The sequence below is a fragment of the Myxine glutinosa genome, chromosome 9 (assembly GCF_964187855.1).
Source record: "Myxine glutinosa chromosome 9, kmMyxGlut1.1, whole genome shotgun sequence".
NCBI lineage: Eukaryota > Metazoa > Chordata > Myxini > Myxiniformes > Myxinidae > Myxine > Myxine glutinosa.
In genome coordinates this window covers 101,402,519-101,422,368 of record NC_136269.1, presented here as the reverse complement: position 1 = coordinate 101,422,368, position 19,850 = coordinate 101,402,519, and the positions used below count along the sequence as shown (strand labels likewise).

Genomic DNA, 19,850 nt, shown 5'->3' with positions numbered 1-19,850 from the left:
AGAATTTGCTTATTGGGTCACCTAATTGGTTCACCAATCAAAAGCTACAAGCCGACTGTTTTTTTATTAAGATCAAAAGGGCAAAGGTGAAGGTTGCATAAAATCATAAATTTTCATTTTGTATATATATTTTAAACTGTTTTCGTTATTTTGAGTATACGGAAGAAGAATACATCTGAATACAGACGCGCGGACGGGCTTGCATTTTCAGATGCTTTCTAGTTTTACATTGTTTGAATGTGTGCAGCAAGTGCATTGGTATTTCATAAAATGAAGGCAAGGGTTTCACGTTCAAATGTGTATCTGGCTTGCATTACCATAGGTTGTTCTGTTTAGTATCCCGATCTGAGCACGTAGCTCATGATCCTGGGATTCCAGATTGAAATCCCAAATTCTCTGTCGATTTGTGTGTGTTCTACGAACGTCCTTGCAATTCAGGCAAGGGTGAGCTGGCGTTTTCTAACATCCTTTTCCAATATATGTACAAACTCCTCCATGAGTCTTTCACACTTTAGATATTAATAATAATCTATCTATAATTCCAGTAATCTCTGTGTGTCTGTATGCGACCGCTGTTTCTCGACAACTACCGGTCCGATATACTTGAAACTTGCCAGGTATATTGCTGGGGACCCGAGGATGTGCCTTTTCAAGGTTTGAAATTAATCGGACAAGTGGTTCCCAAGGTATGGTCACCGTACTCGCAAGCCGTTCGCTTTGGCTTTGCGAATGAACCAAACCATTTCATGTAAATAGAGGGGGGGTTTGCGAATGGACCAAACCATTTCATGTAAATAGAGGGGGGGGGGGTTCTGTGGTCGTTACTGCCACGTGGCTTCAAAGTTTTTTTTTGTTGTTGTTGTTTGCACGCATGTTTTTTTGCACGCACGTACGGGCAAGCACGTACGGGCAAGCACGTACGTGCGGGCACGCCCTAGTAACAATAATAACAATAATAAAAACTTTTTCCCCCTCGGTATTTTAAACATCTTATTTTGGGACATTTAAAAGTTTCATTAAGCAAATTCAAGCTCACAGGACTACCTCATAGGTCAAGTCTAATGTAGTGCATTAAATTGTCTATTATATCTGAAAGTCATTGTTCCTAATCTGAACCTTATTGACACAAGAACATATAAATGAGTCTATATATATATATTTGGAGTGAGGTTTGGTAAAAGATTACAAAGCAATCTTACCATTGCAATAAGGATTGCTGTGGTTGAAGTTGAGAGGAAACTCGTGTGAAATCTGAAAACACAGAGACAGACATCACCATGCTGATATAATGAAATACAAAACGGATAAACAAGAACCACACCAACTGCAAGATAAGAGCAGTGACAAGTAACAAACCTGAAACGTGGGTGGAATTAAAGCACCAAATCCAAACGCAGGGAACAGCTTGTCTCTGGAGAAAGGAAGAAGATTCAAGCACAGTTAGAAACATCAAAGCTGCAGCATGATATTAAAACAGGCCAGATTATGGTGGCAAAAAACCAATTATGGAATCAAATCAAATTGAGGACTACAGATAGAAATAAAAGTTTTGGGGGGGTGGGGGGGAGGGGGGGGGGAGATGGGGGGAGAAAGGAGATTGGAAAAATATGTTAGTGGGGATTGGAGAGGGTGGGGTCAAGAAGAGGGTATGCATGAAACGTATGGAAGAAAAGGGAGAAAATTCCACCACGGTTGAAAAAGAAATAAAAGTACGGTTTAGATTATTTTACACCCTGTTTCCTAAAGCTTACGTGTCGTAATCCTGGATGACAGAGCCCACAGACCAAAGAGCTGACAAGTACTCGTTACTTCCACCAGGGTTTAAGTAGTGCAAAGAGTCAGGAGAGCGAGGGTCTCCATTTGAACCTGTGAAGTCGATGCCCACCTGGTCAAAGAAACAGCAAAACTGAGGAGGCAGAATGAAATATCAGATAAAAGATAGATGGGGACAGGGAGAGAGGGAGAGAAAAGGAGAAAGAGAAAGACGCAGACAGGGTGAGAGAGGAGAGAGGAGAGAGGAGAGAGGAGAAAGGAGAGAGGAGAGAGGAGAGAGGGGAGAGGGGAGAGGGGAGAGGGGAGAGAGAGAGAGAGAGAGAGAGAGAGAGACGGAAACAGGGCGAGGGAGCGAGAGACGGAGACGGGGCGAGGGAGCGAGAGACGGAGACGGGGCGAGGGAGCGAGAGATGGAGACGGGGCGAGGGAGCGAGCGACGGAGACGGGGCGAGGGAGCGAGAGACGGAGACGGGGCGAGGGAGCGAGAGACGGAGACGGGGCGAGGGAGCGAGAGATGGAGACGGGGCGAGGGAGCGAGAGACGGAGACAGGGCGAGGGTGCGAGAGACGGAGACGGGGTGAGGGAGCGAGAGACGGAGACGGGGCGAGGGAGCGAGAGACGGAGACGGGGCGAGGGAGCGAAAGACGGAGACAGATCGAAAGATGGAGACGGGGCGAGGGAGCGAGAGACGGAGACGGGGCGAGGGAGCGAGAGACGGAGACGGGGTGAGGGAGCGAGAGACGGAGACGGGGCGAGGGAGCGAGAGATGGAGACGGGGCGAGGGAGCGAGAGACGGAGACGGGGTCGGGGCGAGAGACGGAGACAGGGCGAGGGAGCGAGAGACGGAGACAGGGCGAGGGAGCGAGAGACGGAGACAGGGCGAGGGAGCGAGAGACGGAGACAGGGTGAGGGAGCGAGAGACGGAGACAGGGCGAGGGAGCGAGAGACGGAGACAGGGCGAGGGAGCGAGAGACGGAGACAGGGCGAGGGAGCGAGAGACGGAGACAGGGCGAGGGAGCGAGAGACGGAGACAGGGCGAGGGAGCGAGAGACGGAGACAGGGCGAGAGGGAGGGAGAGATGGATACAGGGCGAGAGAGAGAGAGAGACAGATACAGGGAGAGAGAGAGAGAGAGAGATACAGGGCGAGAAAGAGAGAGACAGATACAGGGCGAGAGAGAGAGAGAGAGACAGATACAGGGCGAGAGAGAGAGAGAGAGACAGATACAGGGCGAGAGAGAGAGAGAGAGACAGATACAGGGCGAGAGAGAGAGAGAGAGACAGATACAGGGCGAGAGAGAGAGAGACAGATACAGGGCGAGAGAGAGAGAGAGAGACAGATACAGGGCGAGAGACAGAGAGACAGATACAGGGCGAGAGACAGAGAGACAGATACAGGGCGAGAGACAGAGACAGAGAGAGACAGAGACAGAGACAGAGACAGAGACAGAGACAGAGACAGAGAGAGAGAGAGAGAGACGGAGACAGGCGAGAGAGAGAAGGAGACAGGGCGAGAGAGAGAGAGAGACAGATACAGGGCGAGAGAGAGAGAGACAGATACAGGGCGAGAGAGAGAGAGAGACAGATACAGGGCGAGAGACAGAGAGACAGATACAGGGCGAGAGACAGAGAGACAGAGAGACAGATACAGGGCGAGAGACAGAGAGACGAGAGAGAGAGAGAGAGAGAGAGAGAGAGAGAGAGAGAGAGAGAGAGACGGAGACAGGCGAGAGAGAGAGAAGGAGACAGGGCGAGAGAGAGAGATACACAGAGAAAGAGATGAAGAAAGACAGTGAAAAGAGACACAGAGAACGACAGAGACATAGACAAAGAGAAAAACGACAGAAAGACAGGCCAATCCTACCGTGAAGTTCATCTGCGTTCCACCCATTATGTAATCCAAAAACGAATACTCCACATCAATCTGCAAAACACACAGGCATTTGCAATCTCATTCCAGATGAAAATCAATTTAAACTCTATTCAGGTTTATAGAACCTCTCAGCTCAAGCACTTAAAGAGTGCCAAGTCGAGTTCTGTATCCAATGTTTGCAGCATTTAAACTTAGAGTGTGAAGAAAGTGTCCCAGATTTCCATGACAATAAGAATTTAAACAATGCAATCAGGTCTTTAAAGCAAAGTATTCCAGCTTTCACCTTGCAGTTCTTGACGATGATAACCCCAGAGTTTTTATAGTGCTTCTTCTTCCTCTTCCTCTCTGGATTGACACACTCCAACTCAAGCTATGTGCACATGTGAGAGCGGGTAGAAAGCTGAACATACATGCATAAAAACATTTGGGAAATTTGTCGAGGTGCTTGGGACACACAGCCTCATCCTCGGGTCATTTTTATTTCAATGATAGATGGTAGCAAACCAAATGGAAATGTTATGCCATGGCTCGTAACGCCTCACAGATTTGTACAACTTGGACTTGTTTGACAGCAGGCGAAATAGTTCCTCAGACAGCATGGTTCACAATGCAAAACTCTGCTGATAATATAGTACAACAACCAGACGACTGACAAAACCCAATCAAGTTTCCAGAAGATTTTTCATGTTGAGCGTGTATGGGTAGCAGTTTAGTCAAAGAAGGCGAACACAAGGACAACTACAAGGCCAAAAAAATGTTTAACGACTCAAAATTATTCCCACATTCATGTGGGGTCGGCCGGTAGTCTTTGGCCTAAGCTTTTCACCTGCCAGATGAATGAAGGAGATTTGAGCAGGAATTTACAATTTGTTCAGAATTCCGGCATCAACTCACCTACTCCAAGTGAAAAATACCACGAGATCTTTAAAGTCCACCAACTAATGCTCGGAGACGGGATATCCAACTTAATGACCATTGGAGGGATGGTGCACTTTCATGTAATGCCTGTGCTGCGAAGCACCAATCTGGGAATCGAACCAAGACCAGACGGCTTAAAGGCTCTGCACTATCCCCTCGGACACATCAAAGATGAAATGCATAACGGGGGATATGGCATTCTATGTCTTTTTCTTCTTGTTTACAATTATCATGGGCTACCCTGGTGTTGGGCTAGCGGCTAGGGTGCCGGCTTAGGATCCTAGGATCCTGGGTTCGAATCCCGGTCGATCGCTGAATTAACGCCAGGGGGGTTGACTCAGCCTGTCATACTTCCGAGGTCGGCTAATCGAGTACCAGTTCACTGGTAATTCCCTGTTTGTCGTTAAAGGCGGCAAAAAGGGTTGGCGTCAGGAAGGGCATCCGGCCGTAAAACATTGCTTCAAAAAGGGGACCAAAAAACAACAGCAACCATGGTTCCCGAAAAAGGCCAACCCCCGCTTTGCGGGGAAAAATGGCCTCTAAAGGTGGTTTTTTTTTTTTTTACAATTATCATGAGAAACAATGCCAGAAAGTATAGGCCAGACTGAAATCCCATAGTTTTAGCAAAAGTTACCTTCATATTTTCAATTTCATAATAAAAACAAAACAAAAAGAAAATGTAACCATGGGAAAATCAACTAAAGATTACATGTTACTGAAAGCTTTCAAAACTGACAGCCGAAAAATATATAATCATTTCTGCAAACGCCTTATGCATTTCATCTTCATCGAGTCTTTACCGGATTTTTGTCAGCCTGTTGTAGTCGAAGCACGTTGACTCTGCTCTCTCCAATGAAGTCATGTGATCCATCATTATCGTAGTCATTGCACACAACCTGTACACAGGTAGAAAATAGTCATCTGATCTGCACACTATCCTTTTTACAGACAACCCCCTTATTAATAGATATGCCTGGCTTCTTACACAATACTATGAATAACCACAACCAACACTACCTTGAACTCTTTCTCCAAGTCTCCCTGACAGAGTGCTTGCAGAGGCACCGAGAACGGCCGCCAAGTTGGGTTCAGGTTGTTCTTCACCACCTGGTTGAAGTTGAAAATGTTCAACTCTCAAACGACAAGGGTTGTTAAATTATACTAGGATGTCTCAAACTCAGTCCAGCAGGAATGCTAATTAATTACCATAACAAAAATTATCAAATGTTTACCAACATCCAAAATCACACAGAAACACACACACGACCCCCATGCTTTTCCAGCCAACAGAGAAAACGATTCTGCATTCCCTCCAACTACAGGTGAGAGATGTAACTGGGTCTTGAGATATTTTATATACATGTATATATACTTCCGTTGAACTTGGGGACGACTAAGAAGAAGACCTTTGTTGGTCGAAAGCTTGTCGAAAATTAAAGATCAACGTCCTGAAGCTACGTCCGCGTCCGATTTAATCTCCCGATTATTTATTTAATGCAAATGAGACGCCCTGCTCGTACTGTGGAATTTCTACTATTTCTCACAATTATATATATATATACATATATACATATATATATATATATATATATATATATATATATATATATATACATACATATATATTGTTATGTCGGGGGGGGGGGGGGGGGGTAGAGCAATATCTAGAGTCAGGTAGATCTGACTAGGTCACATGCTTCATCTGTCACGATAAGGAATCTGCCCTGTAATAAGTTCTGTGTGTAGTCCGGTTTGTCGGTTAAGGAGTATACCTGTGAACATACCAGGATGTTCGTGTGCTAGGTAGTTGTAGGGATTAAAGATAACATCCCTTGTGTGTCACACCTGGTAATCAAACCTTTGTCCCTTATGGCAATGCACACCAACATAAACACTTAGATAGGCCCTTTAGTGCACACAGTAATTAAATCCCCTTCCCTTACAACGACTTTGGAAGAAGCCAGGCAGGAAGCCAGATCGGGGCACAGCCGGGGGGCCGCCGTCAGCTACACCAGCTAGGCCTAGCAACATCGCGTGACACGAGATGTGACCACGCCACAGGGAACGTGTGATTGGAGGAAAGGCGCTGGAAGGTTGGGTGGAAGGCGCCGATTGGGGGGCGCACCAAGACCGACGTCACAGGCTAGGTTATAAAAGGGCGGGCCGGACGACATTTTCCCTCTTGCTCTTGCACGTCCCTCTTTGGCTCTTGCGCTGCACATCTCTGGAGGTCTTGGTTATCTCTGGCTGTCTTGCGCTGCACGACATTTCAGCAGCTTTTAGCTAGCAGCCCTCTCCTGGTGGTCGTTTGTTCGCCATCTGCGTGGTGCTTGGAGCGGTGCTCGGTGCTTCTGGAGGTTGGAGTGGTGCTGAGCAGGTGGGACCTCATGGTGTGCAGCGAGCGGGTTGGCTCGGGGTTTAGCGAAGCGTGTGAGGCGGACGGAGGGTTTCCTTCGCGTCGGAGCTCGGAGCCGCGTTGGGAATACACTACAGGACGACGGACCAGATAAGGCTGCACTCCCCCCCCCCCACCCCCCCAAAAAATTTACAAGTACATGACGAATTCTTTTATTAATTAATTTTCCCCTGTCTCGTATCTGAAGTGAGGTGTGTGGAATCCCAACTTAGGCTCCTTATTTGATTACCATCGCGTTCCTTGTTATCGGGTTCCGTGAATAAATCTCTATTTTTGTACATTCTAATTCGGTGTTAGAGTGCATTAATTTCCCTGCAGGATCGAAGCTGCAATGGATCGGCAACGGTTGCTGGAGTGAGATGTGCATGGAAGAAGTTTCGGGTCCTGAGTCGCGTGCTGATGAGGAGGGGAGTGTCGTTGAAGCTGAAGGGAAAGGTGTATGCTGCATGTGTGAGAAGTGTTATGATTTATGGGAGCGAGACATGGGTAATGAACGTACAGCAGCAACGAAGGTTGGAAAGGGTGGAAATGCGAATGGTTCGATGGATGTGCGGAGCATCGTTGAGAGAGAGGAAGGCAAATCATGAATTGCGAAAAATGATGGGAATAGAGCCTGTGATTGATGCTGTGAAGAGGAACAGGTTGAGATGGTTTGGTTATGTGTTGAGGAAGGATGAAAGTGACTGGTTGAGAAGAGTGATGGAAATGAATGTAGAAGGAAGTAGAGGACGGGGAAGACCGAGAAAGACTTGGCTAAAGATGGTGGAAGAAGAAATGCGGGCAAGGGGGTTAACAAGGAGAGATGCAGAAAATAGGGCAAGATGGAGAAGATTGTCATGGGGACCGCAAGGCTAATCCCCGCTCTAGCAGAGAAAATGGCCTTAAAATGCATGTTGTTGTTGTATCGAAGCTGCCATCGGTTCGCTGAAGGTAAGCACTTTTGCCGCAGTTTCCTCTTCCCTTCTTCCTCCCGCATTTTATAGCCGAATCCGTGTTTGGTCGTCGCCTCAAGTAAATCCGTTTGGATCCATCCAGGGTCCCTGGTATTAACCGGAAGGGTCCGCGCGACTATATATATATATATATATATATATATATATATATATATATATATATATATATATAATTATATATATATATACACAAAGAATTAAGTTAAGCACCCCCCCCGTTTTTTTACAACCTCGCACATTACAAGTTTGTTGTCGTCAAAACAGTGTAATATACCCATGTTATTGCTATATTTTCTGGAGAAGTGATATTATGGGCACATAAAAACATAACAATCATGCCGTTTTCAATATTTTATTCTGAATAATTTAAGGTGAAATTTTTTGGGAATTTTAGGCATATTTTCACCTCAATTTAAGTATGGAGCTATAGGTCCATCACGGACAGTGTGGATGACGTTTATGTTTTCTAACGTACAGTCATTGTTCTGAGAAGACCTCTAGCGATCTTTGCGTCAATAACGTGTGTAGGACCCACGTGATCGGATCACTGACTCAACCCTACGTCTCATAGACCCTGTAAGCCGTCGTATGCGTTGCTGTGGCAGGTTGTTCCATTCCCGATGTAATGCACGTTCGGGACATGTTGGGACGACAAATTGCGAAGATGGTCCCTCCAATAGCCAATCTGGATGGGCGCCTTGAGGAACGTGGAGTTCACGGTTAGTCCGTGCATGAAAGTTCACTACATGGACGCCTTTAGGAACGGCGTTCACGGTTAATTCGTGTAGGAATCTTGACTCGGCGGCTCCGCCGCCTTCAGTGCTTCAACTTCTCAGAACTTCCCTAATAATTAGGGTGGGACCACTGGTCCCTGTAGTCCCATGAATAGCGGTCTCCTTCTCGGCCACTACCAAAACTACCGCCCAGTTGTCCTCTCCTGTAGACCTCTCGACGCCTACGAAATGCCTTCCCTACTGTTATGGTCCGACCCTCCAAATCCTTGCCATTCCAATTCTTCTCTGCCTCTCTGGCGTCTTTTGTGCTGGCAAACGTGACAAAGCCGAACCCTCTTGACTGTTGCGTTTCCCAGTCTCTTACCAACCGCACTTCCACCAGCGGCCCATATCTGTTGAAGACAGAGGTCAGAACTTCTTCCTCTGTTTTGAAGTTCAGTCCCCCTACAAATAACTTGGCACTTTTGTCGCCATCCCGAGCTGGTGTGGTGTTATTTTCCCTGCTGGGCTCTTTACCAACCCTCAGGTTACCATAAACTTGACCCCCGGCCAGATCATTCCCGATAACCACAGATACACCCTCTACAGGAAGCGTGGCTTGTAAACCGACGGTGACCGGTCCTGACACCAAATCGGACTCCAACTGGATGACCTGAAGGGGAGCACTAACACCACCCCCGATCCCCTGTAAACGAACACTATCCCCCGTTGCCGTCTCCTCGGACCATGGCAAAATGCCTTCAAGCATTAAAGATTGATGGGCCCCTGTGTCCCTCAATATCCTAACCGGTCTCCGGTTAGTCGAGGCTCCATCCAGTGACACAAACCCCTCTGAAATAAATGGTTGGTAACCCTTTTGATGGCGATTTCTTACGCTAGCCATCGCATTCGGAGTTGTAATAGTCGGACTCCGCTCTGGGTTGTCCCTTTTCATGAGGTAACAACTGGACATCAAGTGTCCAGGTTTCTTGCAAAACACGCAAGTAGGCCCGGAGGAAAAACTCGGGGTCTGCCTCGGGCCCCCCGAACTATAAGTTTGTCTTGGGCCCGCATCCCTCTGATTTCGAACCGGTGGGGTATCATAGTTGTCCCCATAATCATCTCGAGGCCGCCGCCATGTATGGTCGTTCTCCGCACCTGCTGTTCCCCACCTCCCCTGCGGAGATCTAGGCGAGGAGTTAGGTTCGTGGACCCCTATTCGGTGGGTTAAGGCATAATCATCTGCCATGGTGGCTGCGTCCCACAACTTTGGTACCTTCTTTTCCTGCAGGTACACTTTGATGTCCTCGTGGACACACTGCTGGAATTCCTCCACCAGGATCAAGTCCCGCAATGTCTCGAAGTCTTTCCCGACTCCTTTTGACTCACACCACCGATCAAACATGTTTTCTTTCACTCTGGCAAACTCCACATGGGTCTCACTCTCCCTCTTCCTGGCATTCCTGAATTTTTGCCTGTAAGCTTCCGGAACCAACTCATAGGCCTTGAGGATGTGCTTCTTCAGTACCTCATAATCTGCACATTGGTCCATTGGTAGCGCCGAATAAATTTCCTGAGCTTTCCCCACCAGCACACTTTGCACGAGTATGGTCCAGGCCTCCTCCGGCCAGTTTAATTGTCGAGCCACTTTCTCAAAGTGTGGAAAAAATTTCGCGACTTCCTTTTCACTGAACGGTGGAACCAGCCTCACATGTCTGCCCACATCCCAGGTTTTCTGGTTAGGTGTCGACCCTGTCAGCAAGGGTGGTGCCTCTCCCCGTTCTCTCATTAACTCCAGCTCCTTGAATTTGATTTCTTGCTGAAGCTCCATGTCACGTTCCTTTAATTCCCTTTCCGCTTTTCTCTCCTCTGCTTCGAGGTCCCTTGCAGCTCTCCTCTCCTCTGCTTTTCTCCCTTCTAACCTTTCCTGGAGTTCTCGTTCCACTCTCCTTTCCTCTGCTTGTTTCTCTTCTCTCCTCGCGTCTGCTTTCCTTTCTTCTTCTGCTAACCTTTCCTGGAGTTCTCGTTCCACTCTCCTTTCCTCTGCTTGTTTCTCTTCTCTCCTCGCTTCTGCTTTCCTTTCTTCTTCTGCTCTTTCCTTTTCTGCTTTCCTTTCTTCTTCTGCTCTTTCCTTTTCTGCTTTCCTTTCTTCTTCTGCTCTTTCCTTTTCTGCTTTCCTTTCTTCTTCTGCTCTTTCCTTTTCTGCTTTCCTTTCTTCTTCTTTGATCCGTTCCTGGCTCCGTAATTGCAACTCCAGTTTCCGGAGCTCAACGTCTTCTGGTTCTTCGGGTAGCCACTCCCAGGCTAACTCGTCCCATGTTCCTAATCCCACCATAGATTGTATCACCGTGGCCTGCAACTCTGCCTTCCTCAAATTAGTTCGGACCTCCAAGTTAAAATGTTTGGCCAATTTCAAGAGGTCCGACTTTAGCAACGCTCGGAACTGTGCCTCACTCGGTGTTACCCCAAAGTTCTGTGCCACAAACGCCATGGTGCCTATCGTTAACACCTGTTAACCTTCACCCAAGACTTTACCCCAATTTCTCAAAATTTTTTTTTACCAATTAATAATTAATTAATAAATTTTAATTAATAAAAAAAAAAATTATTTTATTATTTTATACAATTTTAAATCCCGGACGTAGACCCAATTGCGAAACCGCAAATCGTAATTTGGACGAGCCCCCAATTCTGTTACGTGGTCCCCTCGGTGAATACCTGGTCTCGGTGACCCCCGGACCGTGAGAGGAACTTCGCCAGAAAGCTGTATTAAATATGCGCTTTCGCCACGCAATCCATATGAATTTCACCCCAGAGACAACTGACGTTCAAGGATATATTTCAATGGGAATGACCATACAATTGCAATGACACAACCACGGAGATTTTCCCCGAGCAATCAACCATATACAACCATCAACAATTCCCAATTCACAAGCACTTTCCTATGAGTAAGATGGCCATCTTATATACGTGTGTCCCGGTGAGTACTCACGACACCCTTTTGGTCTCGGTCCCGCACAATGTCTCTGGGCCCCTCCTGACCAAGATGATGGTCGCCGTCACCGCACTCGGGCGGTAGAACGAACCCCGGGTGGACGTGTTTCCACCGGGCAGGTATCGTACCAGGCACCGTGGCTGCAGCCCCTCGTGGCCACGCGAGGCGGATACGGTAAAGCAAGCCAAACCCCACGCCGCTTGCAAGGCGGGTTAGGCCCCAACGTGCGACCCGCACGCGTCTGTTTGGACGGTGCCGCGAACGAGGCCAGGCGCGGGGTCGATGCACGGCCCCACGTCAACTTGCCGTCTCCACCGGGCAGGTACAAGTCCCGGTAATTCCTCTCGCCAGACAGGCTTCGGATCGGAACGCCGCTTTTCCACGCAGCGCAAGGTCGATCCCACCTTTTGTCGGAGCGGGGCGAGGAAGAATAATACTCGTCCTTTTTTCCTCGTGTCTTTTCCTCTTCCGTTTCCGGTCACTTCCGTTTCCGGCCACTCCCTCAGAAGGGCTCCTGACCCTCCAACCACAACAACTACACAACAACTTAATATACTACACACGGATCAGCAAAGACCTGAATGGTAATTCACATACATTCACATAAATATGTAACAGTATATATAAAAATATCTCGCGCTTTATATTTCACCTGTATGCAGCATACAAGTTGGCAGGATGGCCTGGACTGGAGGTACGCACACTTGACTCTAAAGTCTAAACTGTCCAGCCTGGGTTTGAATCCCGACCCAGCTATAACTTGTCATGGGTGAATCACAGGCAGGGTGATTCATCAATGTGTGTACCGCTAAACTGGGCGCCCCGTTTGCGTCCCATTAGTTGTTGGATGTTAAGGATCTCACCGTGTTTTCCACAAAGAGAAGGCGAGCTATCGCCGGCACTCTGAACAAGTTGTGGCCTGGCATGCTCTTCTCCTCTGCCGTTATATACGTCCTCCTCGGCACCTCGCTCATGTTTTTCGACGATTGCGTGTTTTATATCCAAGCACAAGTTTTATATAAAACACGACGATTGCGTGTTTTATATCCACAAGTTGTGGCCTGGCATGCTCTTCTCCTCTGCCGTTATATACGTCCTCCTCGACACCTCGCTCATGTTTTTCGACGATTGCGTGTTTTATATCCAAGCACATCATCCTCTTCTTCTTCTCAGTACCGTGTTTTCCACAAAGAGAAGGCGAGCTATCGCCGGCACTCTGAACAAGTTGACGGCAGAGATACTGTACTTGCACGGCAAGATAACCACGTGACCAGAACCCACCTGGTGGCGTAAACTCAAAATAACCAACATGCGAAAACAAAAATGCAGCGCTATACGGCAGAGATACTGTACTTGCACGGCAAGATAACCACGTGACCAGAACCCACCTGGTGGCGTAAACTCAAAATAACCAACATGCGAAAACAAAAATGCAGCGCTATATGGCAGAGATACTGTACTTGCACGGCAAGATAACCACGTGACCGGAACCCACCTGGTGGCGTAAACTCAAAATAACCAACATGCGAAAACAAAAATGCAGCGCTATACGGCAGAGATACTGTACTTGCACGGCAAGATAACCACGTGACCGGAACCCACCTGGTGGCGTAAACTCAAAATAACCAACATGCGAAAACAAAAATGCAGCGCTATACGGCAGAGATACTGTACTTGCACGGCAAGATAACCACGTGACCGGGTGGCAAAAGCTCGTAACTCAGATCTCGGCTCGCATCTCAAAGCAATAAACCGCCCGAGCGACGGCTCGTATCTCGAAAAACTCGTAAGTTGGGGCACTCGTAAGTCAAGGTTCCACTGTATATATATATATACACACACACACATACTGTACATACACATACTGTACACACACACACACACACACACACACACACACACACACGTTGACTTTTTTCCCCCATTTTGTTGCGTTTCAGCCTGAACTTAAAATTTATTAAATTGAGATTTTTTGTCACTTATCTACACATAATAACCCATAATGTTCGAGTGGAATTTTTTATTATAGAAATTGCTACATAATTGAAAATGAAAATACAGAAATGTCTTGAGTCAATAAGTGTTCAACCCCTTTGCTATGACACTCCAAATTGAGCTCAGGTGCATCCAATTTCCTTTGATCATCCTTGAGATGTCTCTACATCATTGGAGTCCACCTGTGGCCAATTCAATTGATTGGACATTATTTAGAAAGAAACACATCTTTCTACATAATGTCCTAAAATTGGCAGTGCATTTCAGAGAAGATACTCAAACATAAAATCCAAGGAACTGTTCCTAGAACTCCGATGTAAAATTGTGAGGAGGCATAGATCTGGGGAAGGTTATAAACCAATATCCAGAGTGTTGAAAGGTTCCCAAGAGCACAGTGAGCCCCATCACGAGGAAATGGAAAGAATATGGAACTACCCAGACTCTTTCTAGAGCTGGCCCTCTGAATAAACTGAGCAACTGGGCAAGAAGGACCTTGGTCAAGGTCCTTCTTGCCCAAAACGCAATGACCACCCTAACAAAACTACAGAGTTCCATGGCTGAGATGGGAGAACCTGCCGGAAAGACAAGTCTGCAGCACTTCACAAATCTAGGCTTTCGGGGAGAGTGGCCAGACGGAAGCCAATACTGAGAAAAAGGCACATGACAGCACGCCTAGAGGTTGCAAAAAGGCACGTGAAAGACTGACAGCATGAGGCAAAATATTCCGTGGTCTGACGAGACGAAAATTAAACTCTTTGGTCCGGCAGAAACCGAGCACAGCTCATCAACCATCTAACACCATCCCTACGGTGAAGCAGGGTGGTGGCAGCATATGCTATGGGGATGCTTTTCAGTGGCAGGGACTGGGAGACTTGTGAGAGGGAACAATGAATGGAGCCAAATACAGGCAAATCCTTGAGGAGAACCTGCTTCAGAGTGTAAAAGAACGTAGACTGCGGCAAAGATTTTCGTTCCAACAGCACAATGACCCCAAGCATACAGCCAAAGCAACACTGGAATGGCTTCAGAAAAAACGTGAAAGACCTTGAGTGGCCCAGCCACAGCAAAGACCTGAATCCCATTGAGAATCTGTTGAAAGACTTGAAGATTGCTGTTCACCAACACTCCCCATCCAACTTTACAGAGCTTGAGCAAATCTGTAAGGAAGAATGGGAAAAACTACCCAAATCTAGATATGTAAAGCTGATACAAACATACCCAAGAAGACTTGAAGCTGCAATCGCTGCCAAAGGTGCTTCTACAAAGTATTGACTCTGGGGGTTGAATACTTATGTAAATTAAACATGTCTGTATTTCATCTTCATTAAATTTGTAAAAATTTCTAAAAACATGTTTTCACTTTGACATTATGGGGTATTTTGTGTTAATCGGCCACATTTTTAAAATTTAATCCATTTTAAATTGAGGCTATAACAACAAAACGTGATAAAGTCAAGGGGTGTAAATACTTTGTGAAGGCACTGTATATACAAGGAGATTTACATACAATTATTCACAGGCACATATACATTCCCATGTATGCCCTAATCAACACTCATGCCCTCAGATCCTCATCAGTCACTTATCAACTTTACAATAACCTGGCAGCACATGCATCCAGGGAAAAAGAGATGGGGAAAGGTTAAGATAAGATGAGAGAAAGAAGAAGATGGGGTAGTGTATCGTGCCCCTTCACACCTTGGCGCCAGCCCGGTTGAACTAGTACCATCCAATGGTTCTGGGCCAATGGGCTTATGTCTGGACCCTTCGCACTGCTCTCATCCCTCCTCAATGTCACTAACGTGCTGCCCGCTCCGTGCGCTCCGTGATGGACTGTTCGCTGCTCGAACTTGATGTTATATTTGGAAGGAAAATGCGAGAGGTTCGAGGTGAAGTGGGCCGGCGATGTAATCAGGCAGCGCAGTGTGATGAGCAGAGCTCGATGTAGAGGTGCTGGATGCATGCGAGTGAAAGATGTAAAAGCATAGAAAGAGAGGAAGGATTAATAAAATAATGAAAGGTGGTGAAAGAGAGGAGCGAGAATGAGAGGGAAAAGTGGCACTGGAAAGACTGAAGGGGCACCGGACGGACGAGGGTATCCACAAGCAAAGCCTGTAAGTGGAAGCCGACCGGTGAAGGGAAACGAACAAACTCTAAAACTGCAAGACACTCAAATCTCTAAACTGTCAAGACCATGCGTCTTCACTTCTATATAATTTCTGCGAAATTATATAGAATCACCTCCCCCCCTCACTGAAGCACCTCCCCCTCCCTCCCTCCACCCCCCAATGTCCACGAGAGGTGTTGCAGCTGCTGGAGGATCCTCCCCTCATACTAAAATTGGTGCGTTGCGCCGACCTCCGGTGGCATCTTGAGATTGGCTGTCAGGCTTTTGACGTTCTGTCACTCCTGCGTGATGGATCGAGCCATCTGGCACATGGTTCTTGCCGAAGATTCTTGCCAAACCAGTCTGTGGTGGTTTCGGGTAATGCTTGCAAAGAATGTTGGAAACAGTGGGTTCAGCGCCAGTGCTTGCCGAGCAGAGCGAGTGAATGTGTTGTGCAATTTAGGAAATGGGTGTAGAAAAGGGTGTAGAATAAAACAAAGCCACATATTTGATTTCTAACTACACACTGGCAATGCATATCTGCCCACATAAATACTGCTACTTTTGTGGGGGTAGATGGAGGAATCCTACAGTAAAAATAGGATTGTATAGGTATAGCATTGATCGTGGACGTGCAGGAGATATCTCGATGTATTTAAGTAGGGAAAATGTAGCTCAAGATTATTTATGTGTCTTCAGACGAGGGGTGAAGCTGTGCTAACTAGTTAGGGATCAGGGTTAGTTTTCCCCAGTACGTGATTTCCCCTTGTCGCTTTCCCTTTATGTTTTACATTTACAACCAGGCCGGCCATGCAAAACCTCCGTTTAACCACAACAACTGTCCACTGCATGCCGACAGAGCCTGAACATTGCCGATCGGACTAAGCCCAGCTTCCAAAAGAGCAGAGCCGGCAGGCCACGCCCCCGAAGTTCATGATTGATCGTGGAGACATTGGATGGTTCGGTGGAGCTTGGCGATTGGGGTATGACATCAGCGAGAGCTGGTGCTAGAGAGAAACGGACGTTGGTGAAGGAGCTGGGTTTTCCTTTTTGGGTTGGTGCCCGTGAGGATCGCTATGGCCAAGTCGGCAGGATTTTGAGGGGGTTTCAGAAAACGCTGGGCTCGTGGTGGATTTGGGGTCCACGTTGTGCTTCCCTGGACAGCAGAGGGACACGAAAGCGGCCCGCCCTCACAACTCAACTCACATTCGTGGCGAGGTGGAGCGCGACTCCACGGCCATTTTGTGCGCTTTCCGTACGGTGGCATCGAGCTTCTATGACCACCAGCGTGAAAGAAAGCCATTTGGGACCAGAGCTGAGTGCCAGCCGGCTAAGGGAACATTCATTTTATTTTATTTTATCTGTCCCCTTGTCTGTATTTGAATCTGCATGTGAGGTACCTCAAAGTACATATTAGCTTTTACCTCACCTTTCATTTTCACCTCTGATTTATTTTCATTAAATTATTGTGGTGCATTTTATTTGTTGCGTTTGTTTATACTGTTACGGACACGACTTAAGATGTTGCTTGACCGAGCGGAATGGCCGCCGTGTTCGCACAGTTTACCCGATTCTTCCCCAACTCACCCGATTCCACTCGAACGTTGGCCGAATCACGCTACGCTAAATCAATGAAGGAAAGGACACAACGGCTGGGATAAATGAAATGACACAAGGGGGTACAGTTCTCAAGACCTCCGGAGGAGGATATAATTGGTGATGCAGAAAAGGGGTAGATTACAAGGTAAGAGGTAAAGCACAGAAAAGATGGGCACTTAGACACAGTCTTATCTACCCCAGACAGACCACAGACAAACGGAACAAGACTGACTTACACAGGGATTGATGGCAGGGAAGGACAGGCAGTCGATAGCACAAGGTGCACCTTGGCTCAGGGACAGGATACAGCTCGGTCCAGTCCAGAGATGCGGGGAGGTATCGCAGCGCTCGGAGGTAGCGTCTTCTCTCTCCAAGCTGAGGGCGCATCTCACGTCACCTCCCTCTTCCTGCGCATGCTCAGCGGGGAGTGACACGCCCTCGGCTCGTTGGCTCCGCCCCAGATGGAATCGGTCCGCCGCTTCTAATGGGTGCGGGGGTTACCGGGCTCCGCCCTTGACGAGGAGCTGACAGTGAGCCCCTACGTGGTAACCCCGTTGGAGCACATGTTCGATGGCGGCTAACCAAGCCGGAGTGAGGACGCGCACTCCCCGCGCCGCCGCCGTTGTTGTTGCTGTTGTTGTTGTTGTTGTTGCTGAACCATGAGGAAAAGCTGCGGGGAGGTATTGGGAGGTCCTAAACTTCCTAACTGTGCCATACAATCACATTCTGGTGCAACGAAGAGTCAGAATTAATGGAAACGAGTCCTTAACTGACATAGACTAAGAATAACTAGCAAGATGTCCTATAGTTGTCTACGTGAGATGCGGTGGACCTGGATGCGACATTTAATGGGGGAAATAGGGGAAGGTCGGGTCTACAGAGTATTGTTTACAGAAAATGGGACTAGGGAATGGGGAATTGGGGATAGTTGGGAAGTACTGAGGAAATAGGGGAATATTTACAAGCGGATATGGATGGATGCCAATCTCATATCCGCAACAATACATTGTGGGTTCGGGAATAAACCCGTGTGCTTTCGTCAGGTAAACGCTTCGTTTCCTTCAATCTGCGTGCGACAAATTAACCGCTATATATTCGGTTGGTCGCCACGGAATTAAAGACCATTTCAGCTATTTGTCACCGGTGATCTCCTACCCCGGCGACACGACAATACAGTATACGTGCTAAACAGAATACAATGAGATAACTAGATTTATTCTATGTGTGTGTGTTTCTGTGTGTGTTTCCTTACAAATCACTCCCCGATTTGCTAAGTTATACCAAAATTTCAGAATGCCAGCAGAAGGAAAAACGACAATTATGAAGTACAACAATTCAATACAATTTGATGATTTCCCAAATATAATGTTGTGCACACATACCTCTGTGCGATGAGCCAGTTGCCAACTACCATCAGATGAGCAACGGTAGAATTCTAGGAAGGGATCAGACTTCCCAAAAAGATCCTACACAAAAGGGGAAGGGGTAGAAACGACATGGAAAGGGTGTGAATATGGGACTAATGGGCAAACCATCAAGATACACAATCTCTCTACCAGGTTGGGACCCCCTACAGTAGGGGGTCCCAACCTGGGGTGCCCGCACCCCCAGGGGGTGCGAGATGGAATATCTGGGGGTGCAACAAAGACTGGCTTGTGTCCTTGTCGTCGTGTGTCACGGGTCATCACTCAGCCATCTGCCAGTGTGCCTTTTGAACATGACATAAAACTTTTAAGTCTTTCTTTCTTTCTTTCTTTCTTTTTCTCTTTCTCTTTATCTTTCTCTTTCTTTCTCTTTCTCTCTCTCTCTCTCTTCCCCTCCCATGTTCCATTGTCATGTTGTCATTAAATGCATGCTTCGTTGAACGGTGACTCATGAGGTAAATGCTCACATTTTCTTCAAATTAAAGTTTGACCACTCAATAACATTAAAATTGTGTGTATTTTTTTATTTTTTATTTTTATCAACCGCTGTCATAACGGGAACCCAACGGGTTCATGGGTCACCTAGTGTATTTATATATTTACTCCCACCAGGGAGTAATGCATTCGATCCTGTCCATCCGTGTGTGTGTTCGTGTGTTTGTGAACAATATATCTGGAAAAGTTCTGAACGGATTTGGATGAAAGTTGGTGGGATGGTTGCCCTTGGGATAAGGAAGAATTGATTCGTTTTTGGTGAAGCTCAGGATATTATTCCGGATCCAGGAATTTTTTAAAGGATTTTTTACTATTGGAAGATAGGGCTCAGCAGCGGCCACCCACGGCGGGAGTATGCGCTCTACTGAGTGGCGTTCTAGTTTTTTATGTGTAGCTTAAATTGCTTCCCCATGACGAAAAATCACCGCACACCACTGCAAACAACGTCTCAAACCAAGTCACACATGTTCCACTCCATATACTTTATTCATTTTTTGGTCTTTTTTTCAGCACAAACTCTTATCGTGTAGCAACTTGTTGTAACCTGTATACACCATTGTATACTTTTTACTTCTTTTTTTTCTTTCT

General features: G+C 47.0%; 1 protein-coding gene across 12 annotated transcripts in view; it reads right to left on the bottom strand.

Moving 5' to 3' along the window:
- The window catches only part of LOC137435167 (copine-3), a 186,612-nt gene that overhangs the window by 13,793 nt on the left and 152,969 nt on the right, over nucleotides 1-19,850 (bottom strand). For all 12 annotated transcript variants that reach the window (XM_078784588.1, XM_078784592.1, XM_068128704.2 and 9 more), the window contains 8 exons: nucleotides 18,726-18,809; nucleotides 5,580-5,669; nucleotides 5,363-5,458; nucleotides 3,928-4,014; nucleotides 3,636-3,695; nucleotides 1,752-1,885; nucleotides 1,357-1,411; nucleotides 1,200-1,251 (listed from right to left, as the gene is read on the bottom strand). In XM_078784588.1, the coding sequence (XP_078640714.1) occupies nucleotides 1,200-1,251; nucleotides 1,357-1,411; nucleotides 1,752-1,885; nucleotides 3,636-3,695; nucleotides 3,928-4,014; nucleotides 5,363-5,458; nucleotides 5,580-5,669; nucleotides 18,726-18,809 (658 nt within the window). The remainder of the gene's footprint in view (nucleotides 1-1,199; nucleotides 1,252-1,356; nucleotides 1,412-1,751; nucleotides 1,886-3,635; nucleotides 3,696-3,927; nucleotides 4,015-5,362; nucleotides 5,459-5,579; nucleotides 5,670-18,725; nucleotides 18,810-19,850) is intronic.